A 19,376-nucleotide genomic window follows, 5' to 3' on the forward strand; every position below is an offset into this window, starting at 1 on the left:
TAGCAACAAACAACTGTATCCTCCAATGTTTACACTATTGTGAAGTTATATGGCTGGACAGTTGACATAGGTGTGACAGTATACATACACACAACTACAATGACTTCTACACACATAGCCATACGAATATATATATATATATATATATATATATACACACACAAGACATTAAAATAATACATTCCCTTTCATCACATCAATAAGACACTTAAATTTTCTGAAATGAACCCATCTTCTGGTTACAGTATTTTTCTAACTTTTGGGTGTTTTTCAGGTCAGCATTTTTACCTGAACAGGGACTCCACTGGGGGCAACTATATATATATATATATATATATATATATATATATATATATATATATATATATATATATACATACAGTGGTGCCTTGGATTACGAGCATAATTCGTTCCGGGGCCGTGCTTGTAATCCAAATCCACTCTTAATCCAAAGCACATTTTCCCATAAGAAATCATAGAAATGCAGACAATTGGTTCCACACCCCCAAAATAATTATTTGTTATTCTGAATAACATGTAAAACAGACTAAACAAATATTCAGAAACAGCAGAATATGTGATATTATAAGTTACTGTAAAGGAATGAAGAGGATGGGAAACACAAGGGCGGACAGAGACTGCAGGGAGCACAAAGGAATGAGCAGGGCAGATGTGGGAACATACATGCAGCGCCCTCTGTCCGGGGAGGGAGGGGTTACAGCTATGAAGAGATTACCTCCACAGTCCTGTCGCCTGATGTAAGCCCCAGCCTGAAGTGGGTCTGCTATGATTTGGAAGGTGAGGAAGACTTCCTGGGTCAGAGTACAGGGCTGTAGACCCCGCTATGCAGACCATGTCCCTCTTCCACTCGCGCTCCCAACAAGTACAGGGAGCTCTTACACCAAAGCAATGCTCTTAAACCAAGTCACAATTTTGAAAAACTGTGAGCTCTTAAACCAAAATGCTCTTAAACCAAGGTACCACTGTGTATATGTATATATATATATATATATATATATATATATATATATATATATATATATATAATTTTTTTTTTTTTTTTTTTTTTGAATAAAATGCACAGAGGAGCAGAACATTCATCATTTTGTTGTTGCATGGCATCTCCCCTTAACCCTTTGTGTGCCAGGCTAAGCAATGTGGCCCCCAGGCTGTTAAGTTAGGATGCATGCCATCCGCACTTAACCCCATGCGGGCCACATTGATCTCACACTGTACCCATCCCAGCAAGTAAGGGGGTTAAGTGCCTTCTTTCTCCACCACAGCCTGGCACACTGAGCTACGAGTGTGCCGGGCTCTTCAAATCTCACTTCAGCAAATCAGTGGCTGCAGCTTGGACATAGCAGCAGCTCTGATGTACATCGTCAGTCAAAGTGTCATCTCAGCCAGTCAGCAGCTAATAATGGTCCTTTTACACGGAGCGATAATTCGATCAAACGATCGTTTAACGATTTTGAAGTAACAATGTGTTTTTTTATAACGATCAGCGTTAAGACAGAACGATAGATCGTTAGAAAAAATAGTTATTGTGATCGTTTTAAGATTGCTTAAGCCCATCTCACACATAGGGTAAATCGTTGAAAGACTGTTTACACAAAGCGATCTGCGAATTTTTTGTGAACGACCAACGACGATATGAGAACTTGTTGAAAGATCAAAATGAACGATTTCTCGCTCGTCGTTTGATCGTTTGCTGTGTTTACACGAGCCCATTATCGCTCAAATGCGATCGTTATCGCGAAAATTCGAACGATAATCGTTCCGTGTAAAAGCACCATAAAGCAGTGTCCCTGCTCAGCCGCTGATTACAAGAAGACCGGGACAAGACCATAAGGTAAGGTAACCCTTAAGTTAGTCTCCTGTGGACCAGACTGTCACCTTATTGACTACGCTCTGGCCCACAGGAGGTTAAGTTTAAACCCTGGGGACCAGACTGTGGTGGTTTCTCACTGAAAAGCGCGACTAAAAAGTGTCATATGCTGAGGCTATGGTGTTTTTAATGGCGCAAAAGACTTCCATGGAAGTGTATGGGAGAACAATACCACAGTTTGCCAAAAAAAGGCCAAACCCTCAGCCTGCTGCGTCTTGCAAAAACTGTCACAGAGCTGCAAAAACGCCAAGGAGGAGAGAAAAATGCCATGTGTGTAAGGCAAATTATAAACTTCCACTAACTTTCTGCTTACATCTGACTGTTGGCGTTTTTATGGTCATTTCAACAACAAAAAAGGCAGTGTGAAGCCAGCCTTAAACAGATCTTTTTATTTTGCAATATTATTTTTCAACACATTCAAGTTTTATTAAAATGTTTCCAATAGCAGACAAAAGTTACCGTATGATCACATGTTCATCAGAAAAGTACAGTGTCTGCATAGTACATGAAAAAGAAAAAAAAGGGCAAGGGAGGGAAGGGAAAGAAAACTGTGAGAGAGTAAAAGTGGGGGGATAGTAAGGGGGGAGGCGGGGAGAGATAGTAATATGTACATTCAGCGTCAAGTCATGTGTCAGAGGCAGAATGAGGAGAAATAATACCCTGACAAAGCAGGAAAGAAACACCCATTACAAAATAGTGGTATAAGTCACCTAACATAACAAAACATACAGTGAATAGATAAAGTATTAGTCCTGGATAGCATTTTGGGTAGAGAGATCAATCAAGAAAAAAAATATGTTAAAGAGTGTGAGAAGTGTGGTAGACTTTTTTTTTTTTTTTTTTTTTTTTTTTTTGTATTTCAAAATTTTAAGTGAGTCTGTAGACTCCTCTGAACGCAATTTTTCTCCTTGATTTATCTTGGGAAGTGTATTTATTGGACCAGTAAGGTCCAGTATACAAGGTCCAGTAAAAATGGCTATAAAGCCAAGGAAACTTGCTGGTAGATCAGCCAGCACGCTTCCTAACCATTCCCCTGTCCCCTCCGTCCCCTGTACATAGAGCCCGCAAAGTTAGTTTATTAGTCTCCCGGGCTCTATGCAAATTACCATGTAAGTAGTCACGGTTGGCGGGCGGCTTCTTCAAGTAGTCACGGTGGGCGGGTGTCTTCAAGTAGTAAGTGTCCTGGGCCGGCTCCAGCGCTGTAATCATCCCAGAGGGGGTGTGTAGAAAGCACTGCACGGTGACTTCATTAGGGCGGGCCGGCATTGCATGTCGGCCTCCCCGACGTCTTTACTAAGCTGTGCGTGCGCAGTACTGTGGGTGAAGCCGCTGCTGTACTACGCCGCGCAGGCGCAGTACCGCAGCGTCTTCTCCGGCTGCACTGCACATGCGCAGCTTAGTAAAGACGTTGGTCAGGCCGACGTGCAATGCCGCCCCCCCAATGACGTCACCATGCGGCGCTTTCTACACACGACCAGAGGGGCGTGATTTCAGCGCTGGAGCCAGCCCAGGACACGGACTACTTGAAGAAGACACCCGCCCACCGTGACTACTTACATGGTAATTTGCATAGAGCCCGGGAGACTAATAAACTAACTTTGCGGGCTCTATGTACAGGGGACGGAGAGGACAGGGGGATGGTTAGGAAGCGTGCTGGCTGATCTCCCAGCATGTTTTTTTAGCTTTATAGTCAATTTTTGTGTGATTGGTTCCCTTTAAGGATTTTTTGTTGTGTATTTAAAAGACTTTATACTGCAGCAAACAGCTATAGTGTGCGGGATGTAGGGATCAGATGCAGTGCCCACCTACCCTAAGATAATGAGAAGGACAAAAATTTACAAACCATCTTGTGTAAAGAAGACCTATCAGCTCTCCTGGCCTATTTTAATAAATACTTGTAATTTCCATACCTAGAAATGGAATTCAGATACTAGCACAGACAGCTCTTTGAATCCAGAAGTGGATTCAAAGTAGTGGGCAAAAAAAGGGTCCTGCCAGATCCTGCCTAGCTTTGGCTCAAAGACTGCAGTGGCTTTTGTAAAAAAAAAAAAAAAGTCATGTGTGATAAAGGCCTTATTCAGCTGTATACTTGCCACAAAAATCATGTTTGGAACCTATAAAAGTTTATTATTCTGTATTCCCCTAAAGAGACCCAATCCCTGTTAACTTTACAAATAGGTTTGAACCTCGAAACAAGTCATTTACTAAAATACTGAAATTAAAGCCTTTTGATGCTCCATATTTAATGGCTTCTTGAGTTTCCTCCTGATTGCACCTATCACACCCTCCTCAGATCTATGACTACTATCATAGGTCTTTATACTGGTTCTCTTTTGAGTATATGAAGTCTGTGGTTAATGTCCCTTTAACTTGATTTATTGTATAGCTTAAAGGAGAAGTCTGGCAAAAAATTTTATTGTATTGCCCCACAAATCCTCAATATACACTTACTACGGGAAATGCTTATAAAGTGCTTTTTTCCCTGCATTTACCACTGCATCAAGGCTTCACTTCCTGGATAAAATGGTGAAGTCACGACCCGACTCCCAGAGCTGTGCGGGCTGTGGCTGCTGGAGAGCATGATGGTAGAGGGATGCTCAGTGTCCCTCCAGTGCCCTGTGTCCCTCTGCCATCATCCCCTCCAGCAGCCACAGCCCGCACAGCTCTGGGAGTCGGGTCGTTTTATCCAGGAAGTGAAGCCTTGATGCCGTAGTAAGTGCAGGGAATAAAGCACTTTATAAGCATTTCCTGTATCAAGTGTATATTGGTAATTTGTATAACTTTTGAGGGGGCAATACAATACTTTTAATAAAAAATTTTGCTGGACTTCTCCTTTAAGAAAAAAAACTTCCTTAAATTTAACCATGTAAAGTATGCACAAATGTTCCTTTTTCTGCATGGCCTTCACTTATAAACTGAGCAAACTTCTGTTGTATGATCCAAAAGATGCTGTAATATACAATAAGTGACTCACAAGGTCAGCTATTTTAAGATAGTACGCAGATCATTTTGACAGATCTAGCATCTGCCAGTAAGTAGAATTATACCATCTATTTGAACCTGTACACATAACAAGCCGCATAATGCATTCTTGCTTACAAGGTTGATGCCTTTGTGTCCATTATAGCAGTTTGTATGTGGCTAAGGGCCGTATTCCACGGGCCGAGCAGGGCCCGATCAACGATGTAAACAAGCGCCGATCGGCTAGATCACCGCCCGTTTAATGGGCCTATCCCACGGCCCGATGATCGTTGAGCAAGGGCTGCAGGGACATCGTTACCGATGTCCTTGCAGCATACATTACCTGTCAGGTCTTCTCCTCCGCTCTCTTTCTCCCCGGGTCCCGCGCGCTCTAGCTTCAGAATGGCCGGTCAGCTGACAGGCCACTCAGCCAATCACAGGCCGCAGTGGTCCCGGCCTGTGATTGGCTCAGCGCTCCGTCAGAGCGCGCGGGACCCTGGGAGGAAGACAGAGCGGAGGAGAAGACCTGCAGGTAATGTATGCTGCGCTTCTCAAATCGTTGATCGCCCGCCGCGCACTGCTATTCCACCGTAGCGATGCACGGTGGGGGAACGATTATTTTAGGTCTGGCCCTAAATGAACGATCAGCCGATGACACGATCATCAGCTGATAGTTCTCTCTATTCCACCGAGCGATAATCGGCCGAATCAGGCCCAATGATTATCTTTCCTGTGGAATAGGGCCCTAAGAGTCCATTTACACAGACTGTCTGACAGATTATCTGCCAAAGATTTGAAGCCAAAGCCAGGAATGGATTTGAAAAGAAAAAAAATCTCAGGCTTTCCTTTATGACCTGATCTCTGTTTATAGTCTGTTTCGGGCTTTTGCTTTAAATCTTTGGCAGATAATCTTTCAGTGTAAATGGACCCTTATGGTGTGTTTATACAGAGATTTATTTGATTTTTTTTTTTTTAAGCCAAAGCCAGGAACAGACTATTAACAGGGTGCAGGTCATAAAGGAAAGACGGAGATTCCCTGTCTTTTCAAGTACATTCTGACTTTGGCTTCCAAAATTGGTCAGATAAATCTGCCTGTGTAAACGCACCATTAGGGTCCTGTTACATGGAGTGATTGACCAAATCAGGCTGATTCGGCCAGTTATCGATCTGTGTAATAAAGACAACGATCAGCTGATGACCACGATCATCGGCTGATCGTGTCAAATGGTCTGACACCTTTCCTAATGGTGCGTTTACACAGGCAGATTTATCTGACAGATTTTGGAAGCCAAAACCAGGAATGGATTTGAAAAAAGGAGAAATCTCAGTCTTTCCTTTATGACCCGTTCCCTGTTTATAGTCTGTTCCTAGCTTTGGCTTCCAAAATCTGTCAGATAAATCTGCCTGTGTAAACGCACCATAAGGAGTAACAATGTTCATGCAGCCCTTGCTAAACAATCACCGAGCCGTGTAATAGGCTCAGTAAATGGCAGTTTACATCATTGATTGGGCGGCCATCTAATAGTCCAATTTTTAATAAGAATTAGCACCACTGGATTTTAAGTACACATCCCAGAAAATAAAGGAGTGATGTGTTACTTATTGACATGTTTTTCACACAGAAGCCCTGTTCACACAACAATTTTTCTTTAAAATAACAGCCGTTGTTTACGGATTTCAATGATCCCCACTGGCCGTTAGTTCACAGGATATTTATTTGTGGCTGTTATTTTGCAAAAAACGGACATTATTTTGTTCACACGGTTTTATTTGCATTCCGAAAATTCACCATCTTTTCAGGAAAAATTTAATTTAACTTTAAAAACAGCCACACCCAAAAGGGTGTTAAAAAGCAGCCATCTCTAACCTTGACCTAAATAATAAACCAGCATCTTTCATTGCAATGGCAGCCGTTGGCTAATTATTTAGGTTCAGGTTAGACAAAAGTATGCTAATCAATGGTCATTATTTTAGACACTCAAAACAACGGCCATTGAAAAACATTGGAGAGATTTATCAAACTGGGGTAAAGTATAACTGGCTCAGTTGCCCCTAGTAACCAGATTCTACTTTTTATTCCTCACAGATTCTTTGAAAAATGAAAGGTGGAATCTGGTTGCTAGGGGCAACCAAGACAATTCTACTTTACACCAGTTTGATAAATCTCCCCCATTGTGTGAACACAGTCAGAAAATATAGTGGGGCAATAAAGAGTAAAATATGGAACAGAAATCCAAGGGTAAGGCATTTGGTATGTCAATCAGGATCCTGATTTAGGGACAGAAACATGACCCATTTATTTCAGAGTGATTATGCACACATCAATCCCCCCCCCCCCCTCAATGGAAAAACAAACAAACAAAAAACCTAATCCGGTTTTAGCTGCTGATCCATTCTGCAAAAACTTGCACTTATACAGTCCACTTTTGTGGAATGAAGGCTCCAGTAAGTCAGTGGGTCCTGTTTAAATGGTTGACATAAGAATTCACCATCTGTGTGCTATTCATTTTTATAAAAGCATCGCCTGGTAACACCTAAGCAGGCGCCACCCTGTGGCCATGTATTAACAGGATGCATTAACACCTATGGAGTTTGCAGCAGATTTCACAACTGCTCAGTCAATCAACCGCTGCAGCCAGTGGTTTGCCGTCAGTGAGCAGGGACCCAGAGACTGAAGTGTGACACGGAAGCATGGGCTGTTCATTTTTTTACCAGCAGCTAATTAGTTAAATATGGCCGCCACTACATTCCCATAGCAGAATGACAAGCCATAGACTCTAATGTTACAGAGAGTCAAAGTGGATTTGCTGCAGAACTCGCAAGTTCTGTAGGTAGATGTCACACCTGGGCCCGTTATTAGTTTATGGCTAGTGAAAATATTAATAGGCTACTGAAAAAATCTGTCAGACTTTGAAAGCAGTTGGACTTTTCACCATCAGTTATCACATGACCACAATTATTTATAGACCTCCCTTTAAGCCTGTCCTCCCACCAGGTTTCCAGAACATCTTTCCACCTGTTTTCATACCTGCCATGCAACCCAAGTTGTAACCAAACACACAGCTTTAATGAGAATCAACAAAGACAAAGGCATCATTTGTTTAATCTCCCTGTCACCTATGTGCCTGTGTCTGCAGCTCTGTACCTGCTACGGACCTGACAGATTTCAGATTTCTTACTACTACTCTTTTGATAGAGGAACCCATTATGCAGTAGAATTACGTCTTCTTCCACCGCATCCACAGTTGGATAGGACTGGAAACAAAGCCTGAAGTAGATTGGATTTCTGCATCGCATTACTTCCTTTAGAATTTTCTTTACAGTTCTGCAATCCCTTGTTAGGGATCTTTTTATAGTAGAAAGCTGGCCTATTCAGCTGTTCATTTTAGAGCAAAGCAGTTTTTGGCTGTGTATACGTGGCAGTGTTAGTGGTTCAGAGAGGGTGTGTACCGAATGGCATATACACAGCCTCCTCACCCAGACACAGCTGCTGTCATGCTGCCAAGCCCCTGGAAGATGGGAGAGATTTCTTCTCCCAGTTTTGTATTGGAGAAATGTAGCATCTAATGTGAGGACCGATAATATTTGCTTTGCTTACACCTAGCCTTGGCTAGTTACTTATGTTCTTATCAGCCTGGATGACGTATATAAACCTATTCCCAGGTTCCCTTCTAATGTTGCGGCTTTAAATACAGGGTCTTCTGAGGAAACCTTCTACAGCTGCTTAGTCTTACTGTTCTCTTAACATTCTCTGGCAACTTTTTCTACATATTTTTTTAACATTGCCCCACCAATTTAAATAGACAACACAACTAACCACAGAATGCAGCTTTAGCCCTTTTCTGCCCCCTGTCTCAAATTTAGATGGATTTTGTTCTCTTCCTCCCCAGCTCCTGAATTTTCATAAGAGGGCTTATTTTTTATATTATTTATTATTATTATTATTATTATTATTATTATTATTATTATTATTATTATTATTATATGCTTCAGCAAAATGAACCTAATTGAATTCCATTAAGGCCTCCATTCCACAAAAACGGATAGTATAAGTGCGGATTCTATGTTTTTGCAGGACACATTGGTGGCCAAAAACGGATCAGTTTTCAAAACAGATGTGCGGGTCATTTTTCTGTCCATAAATTAAGATCCTGATTTACAGACAAAAAAGAACAAATGTATAAATGAGGCCTGACACACTGTGTGCTTGAGGAATCCTTCAGTTTTATTCAGAGTAAACCATGGTTAAAGTGGTACTTCAGCGAAATTTTTTTTCTTTCAAATCAACTAGTTTCAGAACGTTGCTGTTCCTGTCTCGGACAGAGGTGGCAGCAGAGAGCACTGTGTCAGCTGCTAAGGATGGGAAGACTTGAGATTTTTAAATAGACGTAAATTACAAATTGTAACTTTTTGAAACCAGTTTATTTGAAAGAAAAATATTTTCGCAGGATGACCTCATTAAAGGGAACTAATCAGCCCAATTGGGCTGATATGATTCCCTGAACCGCTGTATACAGCTCCTGCAGCAGGAGCTGTATAACCAAAGAAAAGCACTTTAATCCCCTGGGCGCGTGACAGGCAGCGGCGGGGAAGTAGTCATCTGGGTGGCTCCCCATCCGTATCTAGTCGCCACGCTCTGCCTGTCAGTGCGCTCGGAGGAGATGAATGACAGGCAGAGAGGTCCCTTTCTGGCCTCTCTCTGTCTGTTAGTCATCCCTCCGAGCGCGCTGACAAGCAGAGCGTGGCGACTAGATACGGATGGGGAGCCGCCCAGATAACTACTTCCCCGCCGCCGCTGCTGTCACGCGCCTGGGGGATTAAACTGCTTTTTTTCCGGTTATACAGCTCCTGCAGCAGCCGCGGCCGGTACGTGCTGCGGCTGCTGCAGGAGCTGTATACAGCTGTTCCGGGAACCATATCAGCCCGATTGGGCTGATTGGTTCCATTTAAACCCTTCCAGCAAGCCAGCAGTCTCCTAGTCGAGTGATCGTCTGTCTGCTACTTGTCCACTTCTCAATGCCCAGCTGAACTAAATTGAAACATGATTTCCCAACACGTGTGTACCATGGGTACTGTATGTTTTGAGATGTCATGCTACTGTTTGTATGTGTTGCTCCCCCCCCCCCCCCCCCCCCCCCAAGCAAAACACAATGATCATTGTGCTCAGAATACTCTGTGTTTAGAACTCCCCTGCATTGAAGTCAGGGAAATTCATAAATGAAGTGAGCACATCCTTAAAATGAGGAAACTGACTTTGTGCTGAGTAAAGGAGAGATAGCAGCATTGTATTTCACTGCATTTTATGGTCTGGAATACACTAAAAGTATGTTCAACAATGACGAAAATTGTTGTCTCGGCCTGGCCCTAATCGGAACAGGAACGGAATGGTGTTTTTGCCACTTTGGATTCTAAAGGATTGTAAGGATACTATTACACGGAACAATAATCGGCTGAATTGGCCCGATTCGGCCGATTATCGCTCCGTGTAATAAATGCTACGATCAGCTGATGACAACGATCATCGGCTGATTGTTGATATAGGTTAGAACCTATTTTTGTGTATTTTGTATTTTTGTGTAATAGCGGTGCGCGGGCGGCGACTAACAATATACATTACCCATCCACGTTCCAGGGCTGCTCCTGCCGTCCGCTTCTCCCCGGGTCCTGCGCGCGCTCTAGCTTTACAGCGGCCTGTCAGCTGATAGGCTGCTCAGCCTGACAGGCCGCTGTGAAGCTAGAGCACGCGCGGGACCCGGGGAGAAGCGGACGGCAGGAGCAGCCCTGGAACGTGGATAGGTAATGTATGCCAGTTTAGCAAGGGCTGCAAGGACATCGGTAACGATGTCCTTGCAGCTTTTGTTAAACGATTATCGGGCTGTGTAATAGGCCCAGTAAACGAGCAACGGTCTAGCAGATCGGCGCTCGTTTACAGGTATTATCGGACCCTGTTTGGCCCGTGTAATACCACCCTAATGCTGCGTTTACACAGACAGATTATCTGCCTAAAATCTGAAGCCAAAACCAGGAATGGACTATAAACAGAGATCCGGTCATAAAGGAAAGCCTGAGATTTCTCCTCTTTTCAAATCCACTCCTGGCTTTGGCTTCAAATCTTTTGCAGATAATCTGTCAGATAATCTTTCTGTGTAAACGCACCATTATGCTGGGTTTACACGGAGCGATTATCGGGCGAATTTTCGCGATAACGATCGAATTCGAACAATAATTGTACGTGTAAACGCGGCGAACGATTGAAAAATCATTCATTTTGATCTTTTAACAGGTTCATAAATCGTCGTCCGCTGATCGCAAAAAATTTGCCGATCTATCCGTGTAAACAGTTGTTGCGCGATAGTCCGGCCGCCCGCAGCCCCGCCCGCCGCCCGGCCCCCCGCTCATCCGCAGCCCCCTGTGCCGGCTCGATCGCCACCCCCGCCGCTCCAATCGCCACCCCCACCCGCCGCCGCTCCGATCGCTGAAGAGATGAGCCGGGAATTTCAAACAGCTCCTCTTCAGCCTTGTTTTTTGTAATGTGGTTGACAGCACAGCTATAACAGTTTAAACATGGTTTTTTAGTGTCACCTGTGAAATGTGCAATCAAATTCATTCGTTTTTCCCCCCTGACCTTCAGAACATAAAAACCGCATTGTGTAACCCAGCCTTAAAACACATTTCCCTAGCAGTCTTACTCAGAGTAGGTCTATTATACAAGACTGGGCACACCCATGCATTACACATTCCCTGTACCATTCCTACAATTATATGTTGAGAAAAACCACAGCCATTTCAGTAAGATAATATCTCGTCCTGCACAGAATGTAATTTAGACTTTCGGTTTTCATGTAAAAGTTGGCCATTTTGTAGTTTTATTATAAATGTTGTACTTTTTTTTAAATGGAAGGGTTTATTTGATGTCCACACTCATTTATAGAAACAGATAAGCATTCCAGTTCTAACACCATCCAATAGTTCAGATAAACTCTATGTGAAAAATGTGTGATTATTGAGGATAAAAGTATTGTTCTTTGGTTAGAAATGGTAATCCAATGCATGAAAATGATGGCTGGGGCATGTAAATGCTCCCCCTTCTTCAGTACCTTACTGTGTTTCATATTGCAGTGTAATAGTTATATGTAATATTGTATTATGGGTTCTTTATTAGCTTATGGTTAAAGCCCTGGAACAGCTTCTCTTTCTGTAGTGTGTTTCTTTTGTTTTGTTTTTTTAAACTTAAGAAAATATTGATAGAATTTAGTTGTATGTTCATTTTTGTTCATGTTGGAACTTGAATACTGTAGCTGATTTCCAAGTAGCCCATCTTTCTTTCAATTCTGCCTAGGGCTAATGGGCTGCTATGTAAAATAAGTAATATATTAATACACAAATGTGTATGGCATATGTTTAGCAGTACGGCTAAGAGCGGCGTTTAACATTTATTCCCTAAATAACACACATTACAAAGTTATACAACTTTGGAATGTGTGTTATGTAAGTGAATGACCCCCTTCCCCGTGACCCCCCCCCGGAAGTGTGGTGCAGTATACTTACTCAATTGCTGTAGACCGATCCAGCCGTCCCTCATGCTGGCCCCCTTTGGCGCTTCATCAGCTGCTCAGCCGCGATTGGCTGAGCAGCTAATGACGCTGCTCATCTTGTGTTCTCTTGTGTGCAAATTGAAAAATATGCCTCAAAATTGACTGTGTGAACAGGCATCTGAAATGTGTCAGGCTTCTGATGCAGATGTACTGTACATACACATTTTGGTGTGATTTCAGTGGGAGATTCCTTGTGCAGATAAGTGACATGACCATGCTAAAAAAAAAAATCTAGGATGCAGGTTTTGAAATAATTCAGCAAGGTGTGGAGTTTTTGCCTGCTATTGTTTTGAAAGTTTGTACTCAAGTGTTTTACTGGAGCTGCATGCTTTTTTAAGCTTTATATGAAGCTGCTTTTTCTCCACCTTTATTTTAAGGGTATAAACCCACACACCGTATATGCAGCGTATTTACTGCTGCGATACGCAGCAAATACGCAGCAAACACGCAGCAAAAATGCAGCAGATTAGATCTAAATAACTGAACACAGCATCAAATCTGTACCAACAAATCTGCTGCGTATTTGCTGCGTATTTGTTGCGTATCTGCTGTGTATACGGTGTGTGGGTTTGTACCCTAAGACCAACTTGTGGCCTACTTTACAGCCCTTCTTACTCCTAAAAAGTAGCCCATCCTACAGTCATACAGTATGTAGCGGCACTTTAGAACTCATACATCTCCTGGAGCCTAGAGTAAATGGTTTGTAATAAGATTATTTGGCTTCGTATGACCTCACCACCAGTGTCTGCAGGGCCCTGACTCACTCATTCTTTCTGCATGCATCCTACAAACTGAAAAGCCTGTTTTTTTTTTTTTCTCAATTTTTTTTTTTTTTTTTAAATCTTGCTATTGCTTGTTAAGCAGCAAGGGATATGGTAAAGATACATGAAAAAGTAGTCTGATTTGCGGGTAGCGTGCTATAGAGCATGAGAGTGAAGCAGATTGATTACAGTATAGTTAAAAATCTGTGTCGCGTCAGTGTGTCTGACCCTTCTTTCCCCTTTTATTATCTGTAAGGGTTGAGTAATGCTACGTTTACACGGAGTGAAAATTAGCCCGATTGTACGATTAACGATTTCGAAGTAACGATTTTTTTTTATTATAATGATCAGCATTTAGATGGAACTATCTTGCACATAGGTAAAATAGGTGAAAGAATGTTTACACGAAACGATCTGCGAATTTTTTGCGAACGACTAACAACGATTTAAGAACATGTTCAAAGATCAAAATGAACGATTTCTCGCTCGTCGTTCGATCGTTCCTTGCATTTACATGTACAATTATCGTTCGAATTCGATCGTTATTGTGCAAATTCGCACGATAATCGTTCTGTGTAAACGCAGCATTAGAATGCACAATTATGTATTAGAGAAAAGTTGTAGGCATGGAAAGTCTCAGACACAATGTGACACTCTTGGTAATACTGATCACATTAAAGAGACAATACAGACAATTTTAGTTTCTGATTATGTAGGCAAAGAAAATCACTAAAAAAACAAATGTGGAAACACCGCCTAAGAGCTTATTCACACGTTCCGTAAATTTATCCATAATTTTGGATTCACAAAATTACAGACAAGTTTAGGGCACATTGGTTTCAGTCGGGCTATTGACTGTTGATTTGCAGACTCACAATCAATGCTACAAAAATAGGATATGTCCTGGTATGGACCATAATTGTGGCACAGATTCACAGAATAGAAGTTAGAAATAGAAAAAGACATTTTATAGAAGTCTATGGGAGCGTCTGTAATTTTTGCAGAAGTAATATCACCTTTTATTTAATCACTTTATTTGACCCCAATAAGGTTACACAAGATGGGCAGATGTCCTGGAACAGAGTGTCACCGGTGTAAGGTACCTTCCTCCGATTTCTGGCATTTGATGTGGGAGTGCCCACCGGTTAAGGAATTTTGGAAAGGGGTGTTGGAGGCTCTCACAAAAATATTGACGATGACTGTGCCGTATGACCCTAAAATTTGTATACTTGGTATCTTAGAAGAGGAGCAGTGGTCACATCACTTGAGAATATTTTTGAGGAAGGCTCTATTTATGGCTTGGAAAACTGTGGCTATCAGGTGGATGGATGTTAGATCCCCCACTGTATGGAAATGGAAGGTGCTGGTGAATTCTATGCTACCATACATGTATGTGACTTATAAAAACAGGGGTTGTGTGACTAAATTTCATAGGGTCTGGGGGCTATGGTGTTCCTCGCCTTCTACTAATTACTCATCTAACCAATTTATGAGAGCGAGAAATGATGTCTAAGAGGTGGTGATCTTGTATGGTTGGTTCCTTGACGTTCTGGAATGGTTTCACTAATGCCCGTCTATCCTGTTTTATTATTAAATATTTTTCTGTGTTTACTTTCACTGAGCTCTCCGCACCATGAGAGACTTGTTGTTCATGTATTAACAATAGCAGACTGTTTTCTGATGTTTGTATGTCACCGTTATTGATCATATTATACATTTTGTATATGTGACCTTTTTCCATTTATTGGTGTACATACTTCAATAAAATGAGTTAAAAAGGTAACTTTCTCTGTGTGTCATAAATTATCATATTTATTGTATAGGTTTTTTTTTTTTATTAATAAATAATAGCTTTGTTTCTGTCTTTTCTAGGCCTTTGGAAATGCCAAAACTGCTCACAATAATAATTCCAGCCGGTTTGGAAAATTCATTCAGGTTAATTATTTGGAGAGTGGAATTGTGCGGGGGTGAGTATCACAATAGTCAATTGTTGGGATTGTTTGTTAAATATTTATATGCGTTACAATTTGTGTCTGTGTCATGCTTTGTTTCCGCCTCATCCCATCTTTTTTGATGCTTTTGAGTCCTAATGAAAGAATTTTTATGTTCAGGGAAATTGATGATGGTACTTTCTCTCCCTTTTTAGTGTTCATTTCAGTGGCAGGATATCTGAAGCAAAAATGTTAGTGCATGTCCTCATCATCTCTTCTCTGGACAGCTGAAACACACTTCCCTGTTGTCTCCCATCTAACATTTCTGCACTACCCCAAACTATGTTCTCCAGTTAATGTCACATGTCTTAATTTTATTCTCCTATACCAGTAAGTTCACTGGCTACCCGTTGTCAAGTGAATTCAGTGCAAAATATTAAATTGAAATACAAGCCTGTCCACAACCTGTCTTCTCCATATACCACATGATAACTGCCCACATCTAATCCTTAATCCTCCCAAGATCTTCTTTGCTTTATTATTTTTTTCCACACCTCGTGCAACAATTTCTTGTGCAGCCCAACACCACAAACTCTCCCCCACCATTAAAAGTAACTTAAAAACCCAATTCTTCAAGAAACCTACTGTAACTCTGCTGTCACTGCACTACTAAACAAACAGCTGATTTTCTCGCCTGTTGTCTTATTCTTCCTTACTTTGTAGATCGTAAGCCCTTGCAGGCAGTTCTGCTCTCTTCCTCTACACCTGTTGATATTTTTTTTATAGAACATAAAATAATTTATTTAAATTAGAAAACTTTTTTTAAAAAAGTCCTTTCCGAACCAAAACCCATAGAAACTACATATGATGGTGCTAAAAATTAGCCTTTGAGCAGCATCAAGTACTATTTAAAGGGAACCAATCAGCACGATTGCTCTGATATGGTTTCCTGCAGCACAGTATAGAGCTACTCTGCAACTTGCGGAGCATATCAGTAGTAGCTTTAAAAAGGTCAAAAAAGTTTTATTATTTCGTGTGAGGCTAAAAGAGGGGGTGGCAACTAGTCATTTGGGCAGTGAGCAGACCATGACTAGTGCCTGTCAGCACACAATGCAGGGATGATTGACAGGCAGAGAGGCCTTTTACTGGTCTCTCTGCCTGTCGATCATCCCCACACTTCATGCTGACAGGCAGAGAGCCGCGACTAGCCACGGGCGGCTCCTTACCTATATAACTAGTTGCCACCCTTTTCCCTGCTTCACTGTACGTTTTTAAAATCCGTTCTAAGCATTGGTAGTCAGTGAGTTCCTGGCCCGGTTAACCAATCCAGTGCTGGGATCCACTCCTCCTGTGGGGTTGCTGGTATTCCCTCTCAGTGGCACAGGCGTAATAAGAACAAGTAAAGAAATGGTCTATACTGCCTCAGTGTGTCTGTGCCAAAGGCGGAGTGTGCTGTGCAACTGGATTCCCCCCTAGCCCGTCAATGTGAGTGGATTGCAGCGCTGGACGGTGACAGGCAGATGATTAAAGGGGAACTATCAGCAGGTTAGATGAATTTAACCTGGTGATAGCCCCCCCCCCATAGCGCTGGTGAGGCTGAAAAGAAAAATATGTATCTTACCTTCCTCCTCGGCACTGGTCCTGCGATGTTAGTCAGGATAAACTCTGCTCTGGAGCACCCTTAGGAGTACTGCTGTGTCATCCGGCCAACCCCTTCCAATGATGATCAATTGAGGGGGCAGGCCAGAAGACCCGCAGGGCTCCTAAGGATGCTTCGGAATGAAGCTTAACCTGACTTACGGTGTGGGACCAGCGCCAAGGAGGGAGGTAAGACACATACCTTCCTCCTCAGCGCCCTCAGTGCTATAGGGGGCTATCAGCAGGTTAGGTTTGTCTACCCTGCTGATAGTTCCTCTTTAACCAGGCCAGGAACATATTGATCTGTCCGGCAATGTCATAAGAGGAGTGGATTGCAGCACTGGACACCAGCAAGGAGAGGGTTATCTTCGCTTTATACAACACACTGACTTTTTCCTCCCAGTTTGGGAGGAAAAAAAAAGTGTCTTTATAAACCGAAAAATACAGTATATGGTCAGAACATAGGAAATGTATTTCCTATTCTATGCCTCTTTTAATCTATTTTTATAGTTGTGCAGTGTTTCTTTGTGCATATGACAGGAAATTTAGTTCTAATTTTTGAACCATTCCCTTGACAAGGGTTGTTATCTCCTATATACCAGATTTCCTGCCTGTAGATATATTTTACAACACATTTACACCAATATTAACTTAAAAGGACATTGTGTAAAAACCTAACAACCAATACCTTAAAGTACAGTTCCATATTTTATTAGACAGTTGCTAACCATAGATATTCTAGGCTTCATTTGCACACCCTTATATATGCTCCTTATGAGAGTCATGCTCTGTCCCACAGGCGGCACTGAAAAGTCCAAACCTGTACATTTTTTGTCTTGCACAAAATAATTGGCCTTTTGACTGGTGAATGATGTTTGCTGCTTGGGGTAATCTATTTCCATTTGCTTTCTTTTTCAGCATCATGTAGATCAGGGGTCTCAAACTGGGCTGTGTATATGGGCTACACATAAAAAATAAACACATTGAAGGTGAAACAATTTAAAGCTATTGTAAGTCAATTAGTTATTTTAGTTGTATAATAATGGTGCCACCTGTGTTTCATTTCAGCAATAATAGCACAATTAGCTCCATTCAGAAAAAAATTACAGATTAATACTTACCTGTGCCCTATGCCTACCTATTTCCTAGGAGAGCCCCTCTCCGCAGTCTTGCAGCGCAATGATGTCATATAATTGGGCCAGTCAGTAAAGGGGATCACATACCAACAGATAGTTTGTAAGCCTGAATTGCCTGTCTGCAAGTGAACAGTGGAGCCAGGAACTGACAGGTTTGGCCCGCACAGATGACAGACTCAGGGGCCGTATGTTTGAGACCCCCACTGTAGATGGTTTGATTGTAATGGGTACCAAGAGCAATTCATAGGTATGGGACATTCTACTTTAAAGGCTTGAAAACCATCCTCCTCCTGCCCTTATCACCGGACATGGGAAACTTTCTTTGCCTGTGTGAATCCAGACAATTCAAATTCCATCCTCTAGGGGTTTTTTTTTTTTTTTTTTTTTTTGCAGGATCATCGCATTTCTTCAGGAGGGTCTGGATCTCCATTTGAATCTTAGTTTCCTTTTTTACCAGGACAAAGCTGTTCTTAGGGTGCGTTTACACAGACAGATTTATCTGACGGATTTTTGAAGCCAAAGCCAGGAATGGATCTGAAAAGAGGAGAAATCAGTCTTTCCTTTATGACCTGTTCTTTTTTTATAGTCTGTTCCTGTTTTGGCTTCAGAAATCTGTCAGATAAATCTGTCCGTGTAAATGCACCATTAGTCCTTAATAAGCACATTGTCTTAAAGGGGGTACTCCGGTGATCATGGAAAAAAAACTAATTTATTCATACATGTGTAGGGTGTGTCATTACATTGTTTTGTTGTGTTTTTTTTTTTTTTAACTCTTTTTTTAACCCCCTTGTAGCCCCCATGTGCCTACATTGATTCAATCAAAAACTTATCTGCTTCCTGTTTCATCAACATCTCCAGGGCATGCGCTCAAGTCTGACTCTCTATATTCCCCTCTCGCTGTCAAGACGCTCTAGGAGTCCCCTGGCATCTCTATGGTCCCATGTGTTTCTCCTCACTGCCCTACCTGATAACCAACTGCCAATCCTGTTGCTAAGCAACATACTTTGTGTGTAAGGCCCCGTTCCCACTGAGCAAAGCTAGCGGAATTCCGCGACGGAATTGTCCGCCGCGGAATGCCGTTAGCCTCCCGCTCATAATGGGAGTCTATGGGAGGCACGCGCTGCTGCTCTGTACGCACTGAAGAATGAACATGTTCATTCTTCAGCGTGGACAGGGCAGGAGCGCGCCTCCCATAGAGTCCCATTATGAGCGGGAGGCTAACGGCATTCCGCGGCGGACAATTCCGTCGCGGAATTCCGCTACCTTTGCTCAGTGGGAACGGAGCCTAAGGGTACAAACACACACAGCAGATACGCAGCAGATTTGATACTGTGTTCAGTTATTTACATCTAATCTGCTGCGTATCGCAGCAGTAAATACGCAGCATATATGCCGTGTGTGTTTGTACCCTAAAGATTGTCCTCACAGAAAAAACCCTGCTGACCTGGTCATGTTGTAAATACATA

The 19,376-nt window shown here is 42.2% G+C and overlaps 1 protein-coding gene across 9 annotated transcripts in view; it reads left to right on the plus strand.

The window, feature by feature from the left end:
- MYO9B (myosin IXB) overlaps positions 1-19,376 on the plus strand; it is a 165,447-nt gene that overhangs the window by 52,158 nt on the left and 93,913 nt on the right. For all 9 annotated transcript variants that reach the window (XM_069962291.1, XM_069962283.1, XM_069962286.1 and 6 more), the window contains exon 3: positions 15,078-15,172. In XM_069962291.1, the coding sequence (XP_069818392.1) occupies positions 15,078-15,172 (95 nt within the window). The remainder of the gene's footprint in view (positions 1-15,077; positions 15,173-19,376) is intronic.

This window comes from Dendropsophus ebraccatus, chromosome 3 (genome assembly GCF_027789765.1).
Source record: "Dendropsophus ebraccatus isolate aDenEbr1 chromosome 3, aDenEbr1.pat, whole genome shotgun sequence".
Taxonomy (NCBI): domain Eukaryota; kingdom Metazoa; phylum Chordata; class Amphibia; order Anura; family Hylidae; genus Dendropsophus; species Dendropsophus ebraccatus.